This window comes from Salvia hispanica, chromosome 4, assembly GCF_029641045.1.
Source record: "Salvia hispanica isolate PSC_SH4W2 chromosome 4, Shi_PSC_v1, whole genome shotgun sequence".
Classification (NCBI taxonomy): Eukaryota; Viridiplantae; Streptophyta; class Magnoliopsida; order Lamiales; family Lamiaceae; genus Salvia; species Salvia hispanica.
The window spans coordinates 36,444,901-36,469,012 of NC_142695.1; the positions used below are offsets into that span (position 1 = coordinate 36,444,901).

Below are 24,112 nucleotides of genomic sequence, written 5' to 3' on the forward strand. Positions count from 1 at the left end.
TGTCCATGTACTTCACCGCCACGATGGCTGACACTTCCCGCATGCCGCCTCCCCTTTATCAAGCTCATCTTGCCAGCGTTGTAGTTTTTATAATTTAATTTCTAGTATTTTAAATTATGTCTTTTTTTATTTTTTTAGGATTTTAATTATGTGTTTTTTTATTTTTTTATGATTTTAAATTGTAATTTTCTTTTATTTAATGAAGTGTGTTTTTATTAATTGAATTTATTGGAAACAAAAATAAAAAATAAAATTGAATAAATAGTTAAAGAATGAGATGGTGAAGAGATGGATGGATGTAGGTGTTGTCTCTTAGTTAAGAGATGGGGTAAAAAGTGCAGTGGGATGTGAAGGGATGAGACGGTTAAGAGACGGTTAAGAGACGGTATTGAGACACGGATGCTGATGGTCTTCTTAGTGTATTTTTATTTAGAGATTGATATTGTGGTATGTCAGTACTTTGGTGTTGTGTAGTGTTGACTATTTCCACTACGCTGTGATTAAATACAGACACAATGTTTCTAATAAATACAGTATGATTGTAAATTTATTGTGGATGAAATTTTACTTTAGTAGTACAAGTTTATGGTAATGAAATTATGGTCGTTTCTATTTGACCAGTAGACTATCGAGTAGTGAGTATTGAATTTAGATTTTATTTTTATATATTAATTTTATAATAAAATATATTAGAAATGTGTGAGGTTCGAGAATGTTTAACACGTGTAAATGTAAGTGCGATAAACACACAAACAAATCAGTCGTTGCCCTTAAACCCCAACTCAAAACCTAACTCAATTTACTACTTCCTCCGTGTCACCGTAACAGAGATGTTTCATTTTCTGCAACTGTTTTGGAAAAATAATGGTAACAATATATATTGGTTCATATTTCACATTTTCATAAAAAATACTCCCTCCATCCACGAACAGGAGTCCCTTTCTTTCGTCGCGGGTTTTAAGAAACGTCACGAAAAGTGGGTGAGAAAAAAGTTATAGAATATGAGTCTCACTTATATATTTTCGTTTTAAATGAAATATGAATGAAATTAGTTAATGGAATGTGGGGCCTATATACCATTTATAGTAAAAGTGAACCGAGACTTCTATTCGCGGACAGACTGAAATGAAAAAATGAAACTCTTATTCACATACAAAGGGGGTAACCATTAATCACATTTTAAAGTCTATGATTGGTCCAGATCATCAATTAAGTTAAAATGCAATTAATCATTATTTTTTTAAGAAATTGTTAGATATGAAAAAAAAAAAATAAAATAAAAAAGTAACACATTTAATGTACAAGTCCAAAAGTCTTTTTGGACAAATGTGAAGGAGTAAGAGATCAATTTTGAACTGAGTAATAATGTCATGACCACGACTCCCTAGTGATAGTGAGCGCATCTATAACGTGACTAAATAACACTTTAGAGATAATAAAATGGGATACACATAAATGATAAGTCGAGCTTAGAACATTAGCCTCATAGACGAAAGTGATGCAAGGTCAAAATAAAGTCAGAGTGCGGTCTAGATTCATAGACTCCTAGTACAAAATCCTAATGCAGCGGAAAAAGTCCAAGACAAAGTAGTATGTAAGAAGACATACTACTCTGGGCTACCTAACTACTTATTTGATGATCGTTCCCAACACCTTTGCCTTCTCGTCCACGTTCAACCTGCACATTTGAAAATAAACATGCAGGGCTGAGTATTTGGTATACTCAGTGGGCATATTGCCAAAAACAGTTCTATTTTATTTGTCAAGCCACAGTTGAGTGATCACGGGGTTTTTATTTAAAAGGCCCAAGTTACTAAATACTTTCCTTTCATAAAGATTTTGATTGCGCAATCACATAACTCAAATACCATATCTGAACTTTGTGTTAACCGGGAATGTGGCCACATTCCACGACGGTCACTGGACCGGCCAACTCCTATGTTAGCTCACGGTCCCCTCATGTTTACACTAGTCCGAGTAGGGTTTGCGGCCCTACTGGGACCCGAATTCGATTTAAGTAAATTGGCATAGCCAAGCAGATAGGTAATCATAAAACAAAATATGGCATGACAAACATACTTGAGTAAAGATTCACATTTTCATACTAAAATCACGATTTGAAAGAATGCCCACCTGATATGCTTATTCTTCAATTCAATTATTCGCTTGGACCTCACTTGCCCTTGAGCAATTTATCCTTTGAAACTAAATAGCGTAGCACGCTAATTAGTACTTGAACTATTGCTCCTTAGAAGAAATGCATGTACCCTATGTTATAGCACCTATATCCTTAGTCCTGTTTTACATGATTTTCTTAGTCCTACCTCGGCTTCACTACTCTGTAAAACATAATATTCACTTTGCTAAGTCCGGAGAAATTCTATTTTTTTGAAAACAAATACTTGAGCATTTAATAAATTATGGATTCTTGGAAAATTCATTCTTAAATCTTTTATTTGAATTTTTCTTAAGGCCGCCCATGGCGTCGCGGGGCGATACCGTTCGGCCCTTCGCATCTTACTTTAACATTTTTCCATCTTCGGAAGCTCAATAAATTATTCGGGAATTAATTAATTAAGGTTCAAGCTTAATTTCCTTAAATTAATTCCAACCTCACATAATTAAATCTCGGCCCAAAATAAATAGCTCCTTGGCCCAACAAATAAAATCTCAGCTCATTTCCTCCATCTCAAAAATCGGTCCACTACTCAACGTAAATAGATAGGCCCAACCATAATAATATACTCTTAATTAATCCCAATGGGGCTTAGCCCAATGATTAAATTTGTCCATCAACTTAATTTGCCTTAGGCCCAAAGCAGAGACCCATTTATACTCCCTCCTGCACCGATTCTTCTCTTCTTCCCCAATTACTTTTATTTTCAAATTGAAATCCCTAAATTAGAAATGAAGTAGCGGCGCCTCCATCTTTTCCTCACGGTTCTTCGCCATTTCAATCGGTCGCCGAAATTCGCCGACGTATACTTTCTCCTCACGCCGCTCTCTTTCCTCCGTCGTCTCCGGCGAATCAACGCCTGTTGCAAGCACAAATTATCATATGCAATGAGCAAGCTGAGGTGGAGAGGAATAAGCCACGTCGACAAGTGAGTGTAATCTTCTAGTATGAGCTGGCAGAATTGTGCTGACTCAGCGAGAGAGTGCAGCTATAAATAGAAGGCAAAGGGCAGTTGTTATTGATTCATGAAAAATGTGTGTTAGCTTGCGAGCTAAGGTCATCGTGAGAATCCGGTGATCCGGTGATTCTCCGTTGAGCTCGGGCTGAGGATTGTGGATCCGAAGCACTTCTATCTTAACTTAGTTCGCATTTCATTATCGTTCAATTCCTTTGTTCTTATTTGATCATTTGAATCTATCAAATCATCCGTATTACATTCTGCAATTGGTGGTATTAGTTGATTACTTGAGTTCTCTGTTTTTGTATAAATTGTGGTGTTGATCTTGTTTATTTGGCATTGATTGATGGTGTTGTGGTGTGGATTGTGGAGTTGTTGTGTCGATTACGCTGTGGATCTTGTGCAGGTGTGACTGAGCTTGCGATTTCAGTTCTTCCATAACTGAAATCGCAACAAGTGGTATCCAGAGCTGTTCATCCTCGGGCATGACGGCGTCGGGAGCTACGGCGGAGGAACGTATGGCGATGGAGGTTGATAGGATAGGGGCACCTTCGGAGTGGGAGAGTCTATGGGAGAGGATTGGGGCATCTGTCTGCAAAATCCAGCGAGAACAAGAGGCGAAATTAGATAAGATATTGAAGTCACTTCAAGATCTGTGCTCGACGACGGAGGCCAGGGATGCGAGTTCCGGCGGCTGCAAATCACACTTGGAGTTACCTAAATTCTCCGACAATCTGGATTTTCATAAATCAATCGATGTTGATCGAGCAATTGTTGGGAGGATCTGATGAAGCAACCTAGCAGTGGGAGATATGAAGAAATTGACACAGAGTTGAAGATCGGAGTGGAGGCTTGTGGAAGAGTGCCGAAGGAAATCAAGGATATTCAATTTTTGTAGGTAACGGTGACTCCACTGCAGAAAACAAAGGAGATGGAGATATTCACGTCTCTTCCTCACGACAGGAAATCAACGGAGGTGAAGAAGGGGATGGAATTGGAGCAGGATAAACTCAAAAAGATTGAACGCCTATCACATGCTCGACAAAATGTGCTAGTGAGTGAGCTGATTGTGGGTTTACCTATCTCAGCCCGCTATAGTCTGTCATTGTCGTGGCTACTCAACTGGTTTCCGAGGCCTACGGTGAAGCTTAAGTTCGTGGCTGAATGTGATGCTGAGCTCTATGAAGGGTTTGATGGTCGGAGGAATGGGTTTTTGGGGTGTGGGAGATTTAGCATCTCCGAGGATAGAGAGCACTTGGGAATTCAAGGGGAGAATGGCTATGCATTGGTGAAAATGCAACCCGATCAGAGGAGTGGTGATCCACGGTATTCAGCAGGTGTGTTTGATGGAGTGTATTACGTGTCATATTTTGGAGGTAATGTGTTGGGAGATGGCAGTTACCCTCTGGGATCTATGGTACCGGGTGTGTCGATGGTCTCAAGGAAAGACCCCTGTTCTAAGAGGAAATCCTCTCCGGCTTCTATATTCACATTGCTTAAGGAGACTGGTGGGCTTGGCCATGTTCATATGGGTGAGAAGGTTGTTGCACTCGTCGTTATGAATGTAATAATGGTGCCATTTGCTATGAAAGTGAAGTTTCTTACTAGTTTAGCTAATAGGGTCTTCGATGGTGGCGGCATGGATGGGCCATTCATATGCATGCTCCACATGGGAATTTTTTGTTATATGATACTTCACACTCTGAGTGTAGCTATTATCACAGTCGTGCAACGATGCAACATGGCATCGCCAAGCGCTTTTGTGGAATTCACGGATGAGATCGACACTCGATTTTCATTGTTCCTTGAGGACAAGGAATTCTATGGGGGGAGTATTGACAGAAAATAAATGGAAGATGCAATGGAAATCTTATGGAAAGAGTATGGCCGTGGAGGGAAAGCCGATTATGTATGTGAAGGATGTTCTTGCAATTTATGAAAAGGAGCTTGGCAATTCCAGGAATTTGTTCTTATATTTTGGTGCTGATGCAAGGGCTAGCGATAATGGTAAGGTGAAGGGAAATGAATCGGAACAGTACGTTGCTGCATTTTCAAAATACAAGACTTGTTTACAAGCAAAGAAGCTTATGGAAACTGAATGTCTAGCAAATGCTAGCCAAAACGCCCAATTGAGGAAGCTTGCTGCCATTTTGAGTGTGATAAGGAATTTGAAGCGATTGTCAGTTAGATATCCTAAGCCAATGGTGAAGATGAAGTTAGAATTGTTTTCGTTGTTGAAGTTGTTGAGAGAAGCTGATATGTTGGGAGTTTCGAGGAGAAAAGTTGTCTACCAAGGCGCTCATGCTTGGGGGTTGGAGCAAGGACTTCAAGTGAATGCATCTAAGGCTCTTCCTTCTTCAACTAAGGAGACTATGGCAGTTGCTGATGTTCTAAACTCAGCACTTGATGAAGAGATAGCCCATGATTCAAAAGTCATGGTGAAGGGTGAAGAGGTTGGCAAGTACCATGATGCAAATAAGCTTACAAAAGGGCTTCTTGACAAGTTGGTCCAGAGGAGAGGGGTGCTGGATTCTGGAATCAAGTTGGTGCAGTATATTGCAGTTCAAGGCCTTTAATTGAGCCTATGACATTTCCCTTCTCAATGCAGGCTATTGATCACCTTGTTTCTGTTGGTAAGATTAAGTATTGGACTTGTCTTTGTGATTCCTTGAGGACAAGGAATATTAAAGGGGATGGATTGTTGCAAGCACAAATTATCATATGCAATGAGCAAGCTAAGGTGGAGAGGAATAAGCCACGTCGACAAGTGAGTGTAATCTTCTAGTATGAGCTGGCAGAATTGTGCTGACTCAGCGAGAGAGTGCAGCTATAAATAGAAGGCAAAGGGCAGTTGTTATTGATTCATGAAAAATGTGTGTTAGCTTGCGAGCTAGGGTCATCGTGAGAATCCGGTGATCCGGTGATTCTCCGTTGAGCTCGGGCTGAGGATCGTGGATCCGAAGCACTTCTATCTTAGCTTAGTTTGCATTTCATTATCGTTCAATTCCTTTGTTCTTATTTGATCATTTGAATCTATCAAATCATCCGTATTACATTCTGCAATTGGTGTTATTAGTTGATTACTTGAGTTCTCTGTTTTTGTATAAATTGTGGTGTTGATCTTGTTGATTTGGTATTGATTGGTGGCGTTGTGGTGTGGATTGTGGAGTTGTTGTGTCGATTACGCTGTGGATCTTGCGTAGGTGTGACTGAGCTTGCGATTTCAGTTCTTCCATAACTAAAATCGCAACAACGCCCACCGTGACCCCTTTCTCCTCCGCGAATTAAGTGGTGGAGAGGAGGCGTCGCCTCTCTCCCACAGCGTTTCCCTTGGTGAGCAGTCGTTCCCGGCGACCGCCTTTCGCTGATGCTCCAGCGGTGAAGTCACCAAATCGAGGGGAAAGGCGTCGCCTTTCTCCCTTCGTCTTTTTCTTCGTCGAGCGTGGAACTCAGGTTCGTCATCGCGCCTACGCCGTCAGCCTCGGTGAGTGAAGCCGCTGACCGCCCCGCCTCTGCTGCATCAGCACTCGCTTCATCGCCGGACAACCTAAAGCTAAGTTCTTTATACAACTTCTTTTAATTTTTTTGGCAGTAGCTTATGTTTTGAGATGAAGTCTTGTACATGCTAATGTTGTGGGAATCTATGGAGCTCTATGTTCTCTAAGTTCTTGGCTAAACCGTGTTGTTCTACAATGATGCAAGAGGGATTTGTTGAAGGGGGTTACCTCTAGAAATTGACTGTAGCTTGAATCTCTAGTTTCCAACATTCTCAAAGTCTACTCTCTCTTTGAAGCTCCTATGGGTGTGGGAGTTGTCTGCAAGAACTCTGCAGAAACTCTACTCCAAGCCCTCACACTCTCAAACTTTCCATTGTGGCTGAAATTTCAAAGTATATGAGGGTGTTCAACGGTGGTGTTGAGGGGGTTTTATTTATAGACAAGAGTGTGGTGTACTTGGGAGGAATTAAATGGTGTCCAGTCTCTTTGTTTTCATGCTGCAGAAAATCTCTTACTTTCTTGATCCTCACTACTTTTGATTAATGAAACTTGGTGTTATGCTTGGTTCCAAAACCTTGCATTGATGTGCTTTTGTTTGTTTTTGAAATGTACAAGAAGGTTGCAGGGGCTGTTTTGAAGAGAGGGTGTTGCAGGCATTGACTTGCCCTTTTTGGGTATGTCCTTAATCTCTCATTGGTAAAGGAAGGTTGCCTCAAGTTCCTAATAGTAGCTCCCTTTAATTCTTCTTGTCTCCCAATAATAAATGTTTGTTTTTACCTTGCAGGTGGAACTGCAAGTCTCGGCTGCCACCTTGCTGCCTTGGGCCCGACGGGCTGCTCGAAACGGGTCGCAACTTGGGCTTAAAGAGGGAGGCCCAAAGTGCATAAATGAAATCCTAGTTTCCTTCTCATCGCTTCGTTCAAACATTTGTAATTAGATGGTAGTTCATTATGTATGTAAGGTATTCGAACGCCTTTGGTTCGAAAATAACTTTTCTTGATTCCCCTCTTTCGTATGCATATTCGAGGTTGTTTTGCTTGCTAAATTCTTACTTTAGCTCTTATATCTTGCGAACCACTCCATTAAACATAAACAAGGAAATGTAACGGATTCTATTCAATCATGAATCAAGAGAACGAAAATCCTCTAGTTCGTCATTAAGCCTGAACGTAACAGGGTAACTAAAGAAGCGGGTATTACATTCTACCCTCCTTAACAAAAATTTTGTCCCAAAATTTGCTCATGTCACTTAAAAAGCTCTGGGCATTTTTCCTTCATCATGTCTTCTGATTCCCACGTAGCTTCTTTGTGGCCGTGATGCTTCCACAGAACTTTCACTGTCGAGACTGACTTATTTCTCAATCTCCTTAACCTTTCGGTCCAAGATTGCTTCTGGTTTCTCTTCATAGCTTAAATCTGGTTCGAGAATCATCTCTTTTTGGTGGACTGTGTTTGGGATCGAACACATACTTCCTCAATCGTGACACATGAAACACATTGTGCACATTTCCAAAACTCGGCGGAAGTGCCAATCTATATGCCACGGGACCCACTTCTTCCAAAATCTCATAGGGTCCAATGAAACGTGGTCTTAGCTTGCCTATGACGCCAAATCTCGCAATTCCTTTCGACGGGGATACTTTCAGAAAAACTTTATCTCCCGCCTTGAACTACAGATCGGTTCGGCGAGCATCTGCGTAAGACTTTTGTCTATCTTGAGCTTCCTTGATTCTCTCACGGATCTGACGGACGGTCTCTATCATCTCTTCTACAGAATCCGGTCCAAGCATCTTTCTTTCACCGACTTCATCCCAGTAAAGCGGTGATCTACATTTCTTTCCATACAATGCTTCATGGTGATCTACATCTCTCAGCATATCTTCCAAAATCTGGATCATTCTTTCAGACTGCCCATCAGTCTGTGGGTGAAATGCAGTACTGAAATTCAGATTAGTGCCCAACTCTTGTTGTAGGCTTATCTAAAATCTAGAAGTAAATTTTGAATCATGGTCTGATGTGATTGTTACCGGTATTCCATGTAAGCGTATGATCTCTTGTACATAGATCTGAGCTCGCTTGTGAGCGCTTTTGGTGAGGCGATCTATAATCACCCAAATAGCAGTATTTCCTCGTTGGGACTTTGGCAACTCTGTCACGAAATCCATCGCAATGTGCTCCCATTTCCATTCAGGAATTTCTAGGGGTTACAATTTCCCATGGGGTCATTGATGTAGAGACTCCACTTGTTGACTTGCTAGGCATCTTTCTACAAACGACGCTATGCTCCTCTTCATGGTATCCCACCAAAACTGCTTCTTCATATTTTGATACATTTTCGTGCTCCCTGGGTGAGCAGTGTAAGGTGTTTCATGCGCTTCACTCATGATCTCATTTCTGAGTGCCTCGTCATTGGCACAAACAATCTTCCTTCAAAAGTGATGGTGTTATCTGCCTCCTCGTGGTAACTTTCTTCTTTTCCTGTCCTCACTTTAACATGAATTTTCTCCAATGCTTCGTCACTCCTTTGAGCCTCAACAATTCTGGCCCTTAAGTTTGGTTCAATCACCAAGGTGGCGATCCTACTTTCCACCGTCTGCAGTGCTCTTACTACTTCCAGTCGCATCTTAGCAAACTCACGTAGGAGCTCCTCATTCTGCGTGAGGAAGGTGGCCAATTGGGCGTAGCCTTCCTGCTCAAGGCATCTGCCACTACATCCGCCTTGCATGGATGGTAATGTATACCACAGTCATAATCCTTGACTAATTCGAGTCATCTGCATTGTCGCATGTTCAAATCCTTCCGCTCGAAAAAGTACTTGAGGCTCTTGTGGTCCGTGAAGATCTCACATCGAACTCCGTAGAGGTGATGTCTCCAAATCTTCAAGGCATGTACCACTGCCGCCAATTCCAAGTCATGTGTTGGGTAGTTTAACTCGTGCGGCCTCAATTGGCGTGATGCATATGCAATCACCTTGCCATTCTGCATCAGCACGCATCCGAGTCCGATCTTTGATGCATCTGTGTACACCACATAACCTGTCCCTGGTGCTGGCACGGCCAGCACTGGTGCGGTGGTCAACTTTTCTTTTAACAGCTGCAAGCTTGCTTCATACTCCAGTGTCCAATTGACCTTAGCTCCTTTCTTGAGCTGTTGAGTCATTGGTCTTGCTATTTTAGAAAATCCCTCAATAAACCTTCGGTAGTATCCAGCCAAACCTAAGAAACTTCGAATCTCATTAGGTGTTCTTGGTGACTGCCAACGTTGTACTGCTTCCACCTTTGCAGGGTCCACTCGGATTCCTTCTGTCGTCACTATGTATCCAAGGAAGTTCACCTCGTTAAGCCAGAACTCACATTTGCTAAACTTAGCATAGAGCTTCTCGGCTCTTAACGTCTCCAAGGTGGTTCTCAGTTTTTCCTCGTGTTCCTTCTTGTTTTTCGAGTAGATAAGCACATCATCTATAAAGACTAGGACGAACTTGTCCAAGTACGGGTGGAACACGCGGTTCATTAGGTCCATGAACACAGCCGGAGCATTTGTAAGCCCAAAAGGCATTACAGTGAGCAAAAAACAGAGAACAAAAAATATATAAATATATTTACAATTAAGAATATAAATTAATTAAAATAATTATTTATACCATTATAAACAATTAAAAATATTATAAACAACATACAAACATACTTTTCAACCCACTCTAAATGAAAATTTTCATATTCAGCAAACAATTTTATACTGTTTTAATATTTGATATGCATATAGTAATGTAAAATAAAAGAAATAATAAAAGTGGAGATGCGTGGATGAAATAGAATAAGACATACGGATATAGGAAAATGTACTACTAAAGAAAAAAAAAACATATTATTTGAACGAATAAAATAATTCACCAGTTTAATCACAAAACAGGTATCCATAAATGCAAACATTAGTTCATAAATTTTGAAAAAATTCTTTATAAACAACATTAACAATAAAATCACCTCTACTATCATCATGATATCTACAAACTAAAATCTTCAAACATTCACAACTTGTGACTCTAGATATATCAAAATACATGACTGGAGACTGTTTTTTTTTTAAATAATCCAACACGAGAGATAGATTGACCAATACTATTAGTAATCGTCATTGCATACAATACATCCAAAAAAAAAGGTCATCGTTGGCATTCGAATGGCAACCTTGGATCAGACAATATTAAAGACATTTGAGGGACCAATATTATGGTCACCTGACATGATCAAGATTCAAGTTAACACCGAAATAAAATTTTCACAATCAACTAAGTTACTTCAGCCAAATTTAAATTCATTATAAGATAATATATAATTATTATAATATTTTAGGAAGCTTAATAAATCAAAATATAAGTAAAAGTATTGAACAATAATATAAAAGTATTATTTAATCAATAAACTAAAGTCAATTCAAGTCTAATTATGTACACTATATGCAGTAATTTAAATACAGATATATTAATAAAGTATACTGTTATAAGTTAACTATTAGGTATAAATAAATAAATAAATAAATAAATATATATATATATATATAGGGAGATGATCAAAATAAGAATGTATTTAAATCCAGAAATGCAGTCCAAATCTTAGCCCTATGATTAGATGATCTAATGGTCAATAATTAACCCAAAACACGAAAAGTCATAATTAAGTAGTTTTAGGTCATATTATAAGATTTGGATTTATGTCATGTTAAGATCATTTTAGGTCAGGCTAACATAGCATGACCTAAAAAGAAACTAACTATGACCTAAAAATGCCTTACGTATGACCGTGTTCTGTATTTTCTGTATTTAAATCTGGTCTTCATAGATCAAAACCCTATATATATATATATATATAGGATTGTGATCAATTGAGATTATTTAGGCTAATTGAGAAATGAGATGCAATATCAGCCACTCATTTTTATTAAATGAGTGGTCCAGATTATGCCACACAATAAATATTTTTAGATTAATTTAATATGAAAGGGCAGAATAGTAATTTTAACAAAAACAACAAAAATTGAAGAAGAAGCGGCTCGTCATTCCTCTCCGCCAACGAAGAGAAAGAGAGGAAACCAATTGCAAAATCATTCTGGCAATTCCGGCGCAGCAGCAAGCGTCAACTGCAGTTATTGTACAAATTTTGCGAGAGGTAACTAAAAACTAATCTTTTTGTTTTATAATCCGAGTATTAAACGCAATTTTTGGTGGCGATTTTGGTTGTTTTTTTTGAGGAATCATTGAATTACGCATTCGTATTTGATGAATAATAATAGTTTGCTCTTTTTCTAGATTGAGTTTTGCTACGCTGATTGATTTCCTAATTCGTTGAAAATTTATGTTGTGTAATGCGGTGGTGTTTAGAACTCAGTTGTTGTGATGATAGAATGCAATTTGTAATTTGTTGCTCATTACTTGTTTGATGAAAAGCCTGTTAGAATTATGATATTATATTGTTCTGAGGTTGGTCATTGTTCTGAGCTCCGAAGCTGTCAAAGAAGTTTAGCGAGAGTTTCGTGAAGGAGGGGCAAGCGTCGGCGTCAATTAGATTAAACTAACGTAAGCAAGCTGTTCCGGAAGATATAAGGGAGAATTTTACAGGTGGTGTTTCTGATTCGATCGATTTGTTGACTTTTCATTGTGCTATGATTTTGTTGCATTAATCCAAAATTGTGGGGAAATTTTAGTGTAATCATGTGTTAGAATTGAATTCGGATTTGTTTCTGTGAATCATTTGTTTTTATTTGAAGAAAATTGCATTATTTGAAAAAAAAATGTTGATTATTTTGTAATCTATTTGCAATCTCAAGAATGTTGAGAGTAAATGTAGATCTATTGACATTTTATATAGCTATTGACATGTTGTTGACATTTTGCTATAAGTTGTTGACATTTGATGTCAACTACACATATAATGTCAAGTATGAATTAAATTGAAAATTTTAGTGTGATTGTGTGAGTGTGTGTGTTCAAGAACTGATGTTTTAGTATGGATTGAATTGAAATTTTTTTTCTTGGATAGGTTTAGGGGTAAAGGATCTGATGCTTTGTAGCTTCTTTTAGCAAATAGCTTTTCTGTCTGAATTTGTAGAACATTATTGTGATAGGTATTAATTCCAAATTTCATCCCTTAAATAAATGAAAAATTGAATTTTGCTTGATGTATTGATGTGTTGAAGGCGATGATTAAGCTGAGTATTCCAGCGGAAGTAGGGCATTACGGTGTTCTGATTGAAAATTGCTGCAAGGCTGGTCAACATGATAGAGGTGTGAAGATGCTTGACCAGCTCATTAAGAAGGATATCATATTATAAGGCCTCATATTACTTTGCATATGGAACCAAGTGCTTACATGATGAAAGGTCAAAAATTTTCTTCACTTGAGGTGAAAGCTTGTGCACCGGAGTTCAGGAGCGCGTGAACATGTACGCTACACTCAGAGTGACGAATTTGAGCGCCAACGGTAGTTGTTGCTTCATATGTCTCTGATTCAAGCTTCGTGGCTGTGAAATTGAACGATTTTGCTTTTGATTCGGAAATGTGAGATTGTTGGAAAGTTCTAGATTTATTGTTGATAAGCTGTTGAAATTTTGCTGTAAGTTGTTGACATTTAATATGCAGGCTATTGACATGTGTTGTATGATCACGATGCCGGAACTTGTGTTAAATAAACAAATTAAGATAAAATAGCTGTTAGTTTTTAACTGCAAGAATTGTTTTTGAGTTGTTGACAAGCTGTTAACATTTGATATATAAGTTGTTGACATTTTGCTATAAGTTGTTGACCGAGAAATCGTTGATTGCATGAATGGAAGTCGTCGTCGGTGAAAGCTGTTGACATTTGATATTGTGGCTATTGATATGTGAATTATAAGTGTTATTTTTTAGTTGTTGACATTTTAATACGAGTTGTTGACATTTGATATTCTGGCCATTGATATGTGAATTATAAGTGTTATTTTTTAGTTGTTGACATTTTAATACGAGTTGATGACATTTGATATTCCGCCATTTTAGAAATGAAATGACGATAATACCCCCTAGTTGACATAATCATGTCAACAATACACATATAATGTCAACTATAAGTTGTTGACATTTGATGCAGCCACTCATTCACAATTTTCGCGCGATGTCAACTATAATTATGTCAACTATGGTGCACATCGTGTCAACGACACATAACAGTCATGTCAACTACGGTACATATCGTGTCAACTACACATACAAGTCATGTCAACTATGTTACATACTATGTCAACTACACGTACAAGTCATGTCAACTACTCATAGAAAACATGTGAACAACAATTATAAGTCATGTCAACTACACGTACAAGCCATGTCAACAACAATCAGAGTTGTTTTTTAGTTGTTAACATATACTACAAGTTATTGACATTTTCTTGTTAGTTGGTGATATTTGATTTTGCTCTCTATTGATATCTATCGTATGATTTTCTTTTTAATTATAATATTTGTTTTCTGAGTTGTTGACACTTTATACAAGCTGTTGACATTTGGTTATAGGTTGTTGACATTTCAATATAATTTGTTGAACTGATTAATATTTGATATAACTGATAAGTTCAAAAGTCAGAATCCACAATAATAGTTTTAAAACCCATCCAAAAAATAAGTTAACATCAAACATTAAAATCACTTTTTGTTCACTTCTTATTTCTACGACTAAACAACTCCTTGTACTTGTTGTTTAGCTCAAGCAATTTGTCCATGTTTGCTTCTATCAAATCATGAGCCAGTTGTAACATCGGCAACCTCTGGTTATTGTAAATTGATGCAATCATCATGTAGCAATACATTTGTCACCATATCTGATGGGAGTAGGTTCTGAGAAGAAGACCCAACTCCACTGTCATCTACATCAAGACTTTGTTCTTCATTCCCTTGCTGCTGCTCCTCATTATGAATGTATCTCTTCTTTATACGTCCTAAACCAAAAACTTCTGCACTGGTCTCTCTATCTTCTCTAGCCTGAAGATGCTCACTTTTCCATCCTTTCATTAATGGAAATGTCCGAGGAACAGAATGCTTGTCTTTTGTAACTCTGTCTAAGTAGCAGAGCTGCATATGTTAAAAAATGCATGTCAATTACTAGTGTGTAGTGTCAACTCAATACACAAGCCACTTAAATAACTAATACAACTTATGTCAACTATAGTACAAGCTATATCAACTACACATACAACTCAATGTAATCATGTTAACGGTTAATAATCTGTAATGCAAAATGTAAAACATACCATAAGGAAGAGAATTCTTCTCTGTCTTCGACCAATTTCCCATTGCAAACTTGAGCACAAACATTGTATGTGATAAACAGTTGATATTTCTCACGTTATCCAGATCATCAATTATCTCTCCAATCTTAGATTTTATCATTCCACATGTTGATTGCTCAATCAATGCTGATTCAAATAGGACCAAGAACATTCTCTTGAACTGTGTTCCTCCTTGAAGATCTGCTAACATAAGTTCTTCAACAGCTTTATGGTTCACGTTTCCTGGTTTCATATTACATTGTTCTGCTATCTCCCTCATGAAAGGTGCATTTCTTTTCCACTTATCACTGGAGTAAGGAATGTCACCTCTTGGAAATCTGTATACAAACTCCACATCCTCTTCAGTGATATGAATTTTTTTTCCCATTATAAAGCTTTATCTTGCACTTTTTTTCATCAAAACTTTTTAATAATGAGAATGCTAATCTAACAGGAATGTAATCAATGTTGAAATGTAGGACACTCTCAAAACCCAACTCCTTCACAACATTAATTTGTTCCTAATTCAGTTTGCTTATTGTATCAACAAAAAACAAAGGCTTCCTTTTCACTAGAAGCATTTGAGATAAATTTTCAGCAATCTCAATCCGTTTTTCATCCTTTACTGAGATACTGAAGTACTCCTTTTTCGCTTTGATATTTTTCTGTTATTGGTTTAAAATCAAACATAATAAATCTATATCAATTATACACAATATCATGACAATAACAAGTATACTTTGTTGACAGCAAGTGCATGTACATTACTAAAATTACGTATACTCTGTCATTAACAGGTATATCCCATATATAGCAAGAACAATTATCTTATTACTATTATGTCAATAGTTAAAGTTTATAATGTTGACATACCCTGTTGATTATCTTATAAAGTTTATGGCAAGCATACCCTGTTCACATAAATATGACTATGTAAACAACTATTCAAACGAACACACTATATGTCAATAGCTATTGATATACTACTACAACCATACATATGTTTTCTACAGCCATCCTAACAGTCATTCAAATAAGCATACACTATGTCAAACAAGCATACACTATGTCAATATAATTATGTCAACACCTATTCAAACAAGCATACACTATGTCAATAGCTATTGACATACTACTACAGCCATACATATGTTTTCTACAACCATCCTAACAGCCATTCAAACAAGCATACACTTTGTCAAACAAGCATACACTATGTCAATATAATTATGTCAACAATCATTCAAACAATTGCACACTATGTCAACAGTATACTATTATAGATATGTCAATAGCGATAAAAATAAAATGTCAATAATCTTAAAAATTTAAACAAATCCTTAACTGGAAGGTGATGCTTGTCCTCTTCCGTTTTTTCCAGAAGCATTGTTCCTTTCCATCTCTTCCGATTCTACCATCGCTAATCAACAAAAAAAAATCAGCAGAAATTGATTTCATAAGAAAACGAATCCAGTTGTGTGGTAATACACTAAAATCAAAGCAATATACTTAAAATTTGAATCAATTTCTTAACCTGAAGAAGTCGTTTCAACGACCGCCGATTTGGAATGCCTTTTTCTGGATGCAATCGCCGCTTCAGCTTCAACTATTTCTTCGATCCTCATTTTTCGAAATTAATTGATGTAGAAAACTGACCAAAATCTAAGATTAGGAGATGAATCGCAACGAAGAGGAGAGAAGATGCAAAATTGTATTTAGAATCGCGATGAATCGCGACAGAAACTTGGGAGAGAACTTTGAGAAACCGTTCGAGAGTTTTACAGAGCATTTAGAATATAGTTTAAACATTTTATAACTGAAATGACAAAAATACCCCCTGTTGACATAAACTACAGGTTGTTGACATCGCGCGAATGAGTGGCTGTGGTTGCATCTCAATTCTCAATTAGGCCCAAAAATCTCAACCTAACAAGACCCTATATTTATATTTATATATATATATATATATATATATATAGTTGTGATCAATGTCGAACCAATTTTAAAGACCGAACTAGAGACCAAATCTGGGCCATTAGATCTAGTTTTTTTGATGAGATGTGCTGCTATGAACATTTTTTCTGCTTCATTACTAGCCCATTTTACTTCATTGTATACGTTTATTACTTCATTGTGTACGTAATACCTTGAAACTACAACATGTTTTTACTTGCTTCCAGTAGGTTTTGAAATGATTCAACATATGCTTCATTCAAATTCATTGACGTGGGTTTTTGCTTGATTAACATTTAAATATGCAATTTATTCAAGTAAGTTTATTACTTCATTCAGAAACGTTATTACTTCATTGGATAAGATTTTTACTTCATTCCAGTAGGACTTCAAATGCTTCTACACATACTTCATTCCAATAATTTATTATATTATTCCATGTGTTTATTAAACCATATTAGCGCCATGGCGGTGGTGATAGATATTGTAGAGAGAAAGAATAGCACGCGACGGCGAAACCACATTTACGTACTGGAATGAAGTAAAAACCTAAAGTAAAAACCTACTAGAATGAAGTAAAAACCTACCAGAATGAAGTAATATATTCTGGACGAAGTTAAATCTTCGTAACATGTTAGTATGACTTATTTACCTTCGGATGAATTAAAATAGGCTCGTGATGAAGGCGAAAATAATTTATAAATTTCTGTATCTTATCCATAAAAAACTAGATCTAAAAGCCCTAATTTGGTAGGGTTCGGTGGTTCAGTCTTTAAGAGTGGATTTGTGGGTAATGGGACTCTATATATATATATATATAGGGTCCGATTAGATTGAGATTTCTGGGCCTAATTGAGAATTGAGATGCAATCTCATCCACCCATCCAGAATATTTATGAAATGTCAACAACATGTAGTTTAAGTCAATAACGGGGTATTATTGTCATTTCAGTTCTAAATGTTTAAATTATATTCAAAATCCCTCTAAAACTCTCGAATGTTTCTCTCCCGAGTTTCTCTCCCAAACAATTCTGCAAATCTTCAAACATCACTTATACAATTCTGCAAATCTTCAAAAATCAATCAAACATTGTTATTCATCTCCTAATCCTAGATCTACGAAGTCAATTTCCTACATCAATAATTTCCAAAAATGAGGATCGAAGAACTAAATGTAAGCGAATCGGCTGGAGCTGAAGCGCCGATTGTCGCCGGAAAAAGGCATCCAAATCGGCGATCGTTGAAGAGACTTCTACAGGTTAAGAAATTTATTCAAATTTTAAGTATATTGCTTCGATTTTAGTGTATTAAAACACATCTGGATTTGTTTTCTTATGAATTCGATTTCTGCTGATTTTTTTTTTGTTGATTAGCTGTGGTAAAACCGGAAGAGATGGAGTTGAATATTGCTACTGGTAAAAAAGGAAGAGAACAAGCATCTCCTTCCAGTTAAGGATTTGTTTAAATTTTTAAGATTATTAACATTTTATACAATAGCTATTGACATAGTTATAACAATATACTTGTGTTTTTTATAAACAGCATATACTTGTCATTGACATGATATTGTACACTGTTGACATATGTAAGTGGCATCTTTCTGCCAATTGTTTGATGAAAGTTCTCAATGAATTTGGCTACTGAAAGTTCGTCTGATTTTGATATCAATTAATTTCGTCCCGCTATAAAAACATGTTTCTCAGTATGAAATATCGGAATAATGTTTTTGATGCATGAATAAATTTGACAAATTTACTAAGTTTATTTGATATTCAACGGTAGTAAATGAATTATAGTTGAGGTCATGAGCTAGTAATCATGGAGAGCAAAAACTACCAATCAGGCCACTATGCCACCTAGGGCGACGAGCAGACGTTGCTCCAGTGCCTGCATTAGGAGCTTTACAATCTCAAGTTTCTAATCGTCGTGGATGATGTCTGGGACACTAATTCTTGGGATCGGATCGCGCACACCTTGCCGGATAAGAAGAATGGCAGCCGGATTCTTCTCACCACTAGGCATCGGGAGGTCGCTGATAAAATTTTCAAAAAATCTAGTTTACTTCATGAGATGCAGCTGCTCGGGCTGGAGCACAATTGGCAGTTGCTCTGTTATCTTACCTTCGGTGATATGCTGAAAAATGATAATGATGATGTTACATTGCATTGCCCTCCTCATTTGAAGGAAATTGGAAGATCAATCGTTGAGAAATGGAAAGGTCTTCCTCTGTCACTAGTTGTGGTTGGTGGTCTTCTCATTAGGAGACAGAAAAGATTGATTTCTGGAAAAGGATTGAAGAAAATACTGCTGATGCTGCAATGGGGGGGGGGGTTCCTACATGGAGATCTTGGCTCTCAGCTACATTTACTTGCCCGCTAGACTTAAAGGTTGTTTCCTTTACCTGGGTGCCTTCTCAGAAGATTGTGAGATATGTGCCTCTAAACTCATCAAATTTTGGGTTGCTGAAGGCTTCTTCCCAAAACCTACACTTCCAACACAAACCATGGACTACTATTGTGGATTCTGACTTTTGAACTTAGTAGTAAATAATATATATCAAATGTCAATCAGTTCAACAACTTGTATTGAAATGTCAACAACGCAAATACAATTCTTATAATTAAAAAAGAACAACTATGTTCTATTAATTTTTTTATTTGAAACAAGTTCTGGTATCATGTGAACAGCTTTCATATCAAATGTCAACAACATATATATAAATGTCAACAGCTTGTATATCAAATGTCAACAACTTGTATATAGTGTCAACAACTCAAAAACAATTCTTGTAATTAAAAAATAACAACTATTTTATCTTAATATATTTTATTTGACTCAAGTTCTGACATCATGATCATACAACACATGTCAATAGCTTGCATATCAAATGTCAACAACTTATAGCAAAATGTCAACAGCTTGTCAACAATTTGTATAAAGTGTTAACAACTCAAAAATAATTCTAGTAATTAAAAAATAACAACTATTTTATCTTAATTTTTTTATTTGACACAAGTTCTGACATCGTGGTCATACAATACATGTCAATGCATATCAAATGTCAACAACTTATAGCAAAATGTCAACAGCTTGCCAACAACTTTTATAGTGTGAACAACTCAAAAAACAAATCTTATAATTAAAAATGAACAAGTATTTTTTTTCTTTTTTTTCCTTTTTACCACAAGTTCTGGTATGATGATCATACAATACACATCAATAGAGAGCAAAATCAAATATGATCTTTGCCACAAAAACTAATAAGAACAATTATGTCTTCTCTTTGCCACAACTTCTGGCATTATGATCTTTATGACATTTTCCACAATGCCTATGAGGTTTATTTGCTTTTTCAATTGCTTTCTCTATGTATGTATCTATATGTAGTTGACATTATATGTATGTGGTTGACATGGATTATATATATATATATAATTGACATGGATTGTAATTGACATTATATGTATGTAGTTGACATGGATTATATATATATAATTGACATGGATTGTACACTAGTTGACATTATATGCGTCTAGTTGACATGAATTATATAGCTGATTTCAACATCTTCAATGACAGTTTCTGCAAATGGTTTGTCATTTATTTGTCATAAAAAAATCTTGATTCCCCAATCCAGCTCACATCCAACACAATTGATAATCCAAACCCTAAAACTTCCAATTCCATAAACGAATCAATATTGATTTTGTTTCGTCTCGCTCTTCGATGGCGCATTTCTGGAGCTGGATCAGTTGGTTCACGTATTTTTTGTTTTTCTGCATTTCTTTCATTGCTTCTAATTTCAGCTTCTCCAGTTCCAACCTCGTGTACAACAGCTTCTGCCCCAATTCATCCATTTCTCCATGCTGCCATTAATTCAAACATCGTTAATTTACACTGGACAATTGATTGATTAATTAAACTGAATGAATCATCATTAATTTACATTTTTTGTGAGATAAAAATTAAGAGATTACATACCTCTGCGTAACTTCAAAGAGAAGCCATCTCTCCCATACTCCAGAATTTTGAATTTGTACGTATCGAATGAAATGTTGCACAAGAACACAACCTTTACGAGTTTTGATGAGAGACAAAGAATTTAATGATTATATAGAATGGAAGGAGCAATAAAAGACAAAAAATCAGCACGAAACTTTACTGAATAAAAACAGCCTATTCAATTCACATTCAATAGCCAGAATATCGAATGTCAACAACTCGTATTAAAATGTCAACAACTAACAAATAACCCTTATAATTCACATATCAATAGCGAGAATATCGAATGTCAACAACTCGTATTAAAATGTCAACAACTAAAAAATAACACTTATAATTCACATATCAATACCGAGAATATCGAATGTCAACAACTCGTATTACAATGTCAATAACTAACAAATAACACTTATTATTCACAAATCAATACCGTGAATATCGAATGTCAACAACTCATATTAAAATGTCAACAACTAACAAATAAGACTTATAATTCACATATCTAAACCGAGAATGTCAAATGTCAACAACTCGTATTAAAATGTCAACAACTAAAAAATAACACTTACTATAATTTACATTTGAATACCGAGAATATCAAATATCAACAACTCGTATTAAAATGTCAACAACTAAAAAATAAGACTTATAATTCACATATCAATACCGAGAATATCAAATGTCAACAACTCGTATTAAAATGTCAACAACTAAAAAATAACACTTATAATTCACATTTGAATACTGAGAATATCATTTGTCAACGCATCCTCAAAATCAGCTTGCCACATCAAATCCCCAATCACAATCTTTGTGTTGGAAAATATTTTCAATTCAATCAAGTTCATCACAATAAAATGATTAAAATTGGGGAGAAACGCACACACACAAACGCACTAGCATTTCAATTAAGTGATACAAAATTTCATCAAATTGAACCTCAAATACTTAAATACTACTAATAACTACCAAAGTTAAAGGAGTACGAAGGAATTAGAATTCTTCATGAATTCAAATAATTCCAGATCAATCCAACCTAATCATGAAGAAGAATGCACAATCAAATTTGCTAGATTTCATCACTGCATTTTACTGTAACCGATAATATAAAAAATTGGAGGTGAATCAGCAAAACCTAATCAAATTAGGGGAAAAGAGAAAACAACTAACCACTGAATACGACAGTGCAATCAATTTAGCAACGACATCAGCGCCGCTGATGTGGTGTCTCTTCCGGCGAGGACAAAGCAGATCATGACGTCGACAATGAATTCCTCGTCGGATTGACCAGATCTGAGAGAGCTGAGAGTAAATCCTCTGATTTAAGCGTCGATTGCCGCCACAACTCCGATTCCTTCTCTCTCATGATTTTCTTCGCGAATTCACGAACCTCATCGATTTTCCCCCTTAGCTTCTTCTCCTTCCCCAAACCTTCATCATCGATTTTAGAGGGTACGCCGGAAGGAAACAGCGATGGCATTGTGAAACGCCGGAAAAGAAAAGAAACGAGAGAGAGATACGCGAGGGGCTGACTTCGGCGAGTAGCGATGGCACTGTGGTGCCAGGAACGAGAGAGAGGCGCAGCTGCTGGAGAGAGATGAGAGATGGAGAGAGAGATCGAAAAGCAGAGAGTAAGAGATGGGAGTTGTTGTTCAAGTTTAATTACTATAAAATTACCATTCTACCCTTTCATAATAAACTAATCTAATTTTTTTTTGTATGGCAAAATCTGGACCACTCATTTAATAAAAATGAGTGGCTAATATTGCATCTCATTTCTCAATTGCCCTAAAAAATCTCAATTGATCATGGACCTCTATATATATATATATATATATATATATATATATATTAAATGATTTCAAAATAATAAAAAGTACTTCCATCCTATCATAATAAAAAAAGTAGTACTCTCCATCTGTATCTAAAAATTTGTCACCTATTTCCTTTTTCGTTCGTTCCTAAAAATTTATCACATTTCACTTTTACCATTTTCTACTAACTCATTCACACTCATATTTTATTACTCTCTCCGTTTTTTAAAAAATAGCAACTATTTCCATTTTAGTCCGTTCTTTAAAAATAACAACTTTCAAACTTTCTATTTTAGGAAATCTTTACACCTCTATACATCAATTTATTTACCACTGATACCATTAAAATTAACAACTTAAAGTGGACCCCATGATCCACTAATATTAATTCCATTACTTTTTTCTTTCCCTCTCTCTTACTTTACCAAATTGTACATTAAAACTCGTGCCGTTTCAAACCTCCCTATTTTTAAAAAACGGAGGGAGTATAAAACTAATATATAAAAGTAGGATCCACATGTCACCAACTTTTTCAACCCACTTTCTACTGTACTCCCTCTGTCCCATTAAAAATGAAACATTTTCCTTTTTGAATTTTGCTATTAAAAAAATGAAACGTTTCCTAAAATAGAAACATATTTATCTCTATTTTTTTCACCTCTCTTACTTTATTCTCTCTTCATTAACTCACAAAACAACACTACATAAAAACTCGTGCCGATTCCCAAATATTGCATATGTAATGGAATAGAGGGTGTATTTTTTAAAACCCGTTGAAGATCAGCGAGAGTGAAGTGTGTGTTGTGTGTATTCAAACTTTCCAGATCCAGAGAATTCACTAGACCACGGGATCTAGGAACTCAGAGAATTCTCGAAATCACCTGTTGTTGGGCACACAATCACTTTCTGCCTTTCAAAACCCTCAACCCGCTATGCTAAAAAGATTAGTACTGGGAAGCAGGGATCAAATCCCACAGAGATGGATAAGTAAGTAAACATGCAAAAAGACCTGGACACTGTTTTTGGCTGCTGCCACGCATTTTGGGGTTAAGATTATATTCCTAGACTTGGGAAATGAAATGCTCTATCCGAACAGCTAGACCTAGGCAAGAATAACAGGAACATGCATGATGATAACCAGACGCACTCCAGATAACCTTCCAACTAAAACAATTACCAGACTGAGCGAATAACTTCCTAAAACTAGCCTAGACAGAGGAAAAACAGAGTGTGGGGACCATTTCCCAAAATAGCATGGTACGTATGAAAAGCTGTAGATTAACTAACTAAAGGCTTAACTAACAGCGATTTCATCTTCTCCAAACCTTGATCACGGAATGCAGAAGAAATACAGAGCAAAACGTAGATCGAAACAGGACAAACTAAATTAAACCGATTAATGCGATCAACAACTGAA

The 24,112-nt window shown here is 36.4% G+C and overlaps 2 protein-coding genes across 5 annotated transcripts; both read left to right on the forward strand.

The window, feature by feature from the left end:
* The first annotated feature begins 2,857 nt into the window (after window positions 1-2,857).
* Window positions 2,858-7,676, forward strand: LOC125193803 (uncharacterized). 4 transcript variants are annotated; one of them, XM_048091690.2, is made up of 3 exons: window positions 2,858-3,104; window positions 3,541-7,305; window positions 7,416-7,676. In XM_048091690.2, exon 2 carries the CDS (start codon window positions 4,066-4,068, stop codon window positions 4,981-4,983), a length of 918 nt encoding a protein of 305 aa, XP_047947647.2. In that variant the 5' UTR covers window positions 2,858-3,104; window positions 3,541-4,065; the 3' UTR covers window positions 4,984-7,305; window positions 7,416-7,676. The 4 variants fall into 4 exon arrangements, with proteins under 4 accessions (XP_047947647.2, XP_088912553.1, XP_088912554.1 ...); XM_089056427.1 differs by having other exon boundaries at window positions 2,858-7,337; XM_089056428.1 differs by having other exon boundaries at window positions 2,858-7,327.
* A 10,356-nt stretch (window positions 7,677-18,032) lies between these two features.
* Window positions 18,033-19,258, forward strand: LOC148928566 (putative late blight resistance protein homolog R1A-3). Its single transcript, XM_089056708.1, has 2 exons — window positions 18,033-18,137; window positions 18,794-19,258. Exons 1-2 carry the CDS (start codon window positions 18,033-18,035, stop codon window positions 19,256-19,258), a joined length of 570 nt encoding a protein of 189 aa, XP_088912834.1.
* The last annotated feature ends 4,854 nt before the right edge of the window (window positions 19,259-24,112 follow it).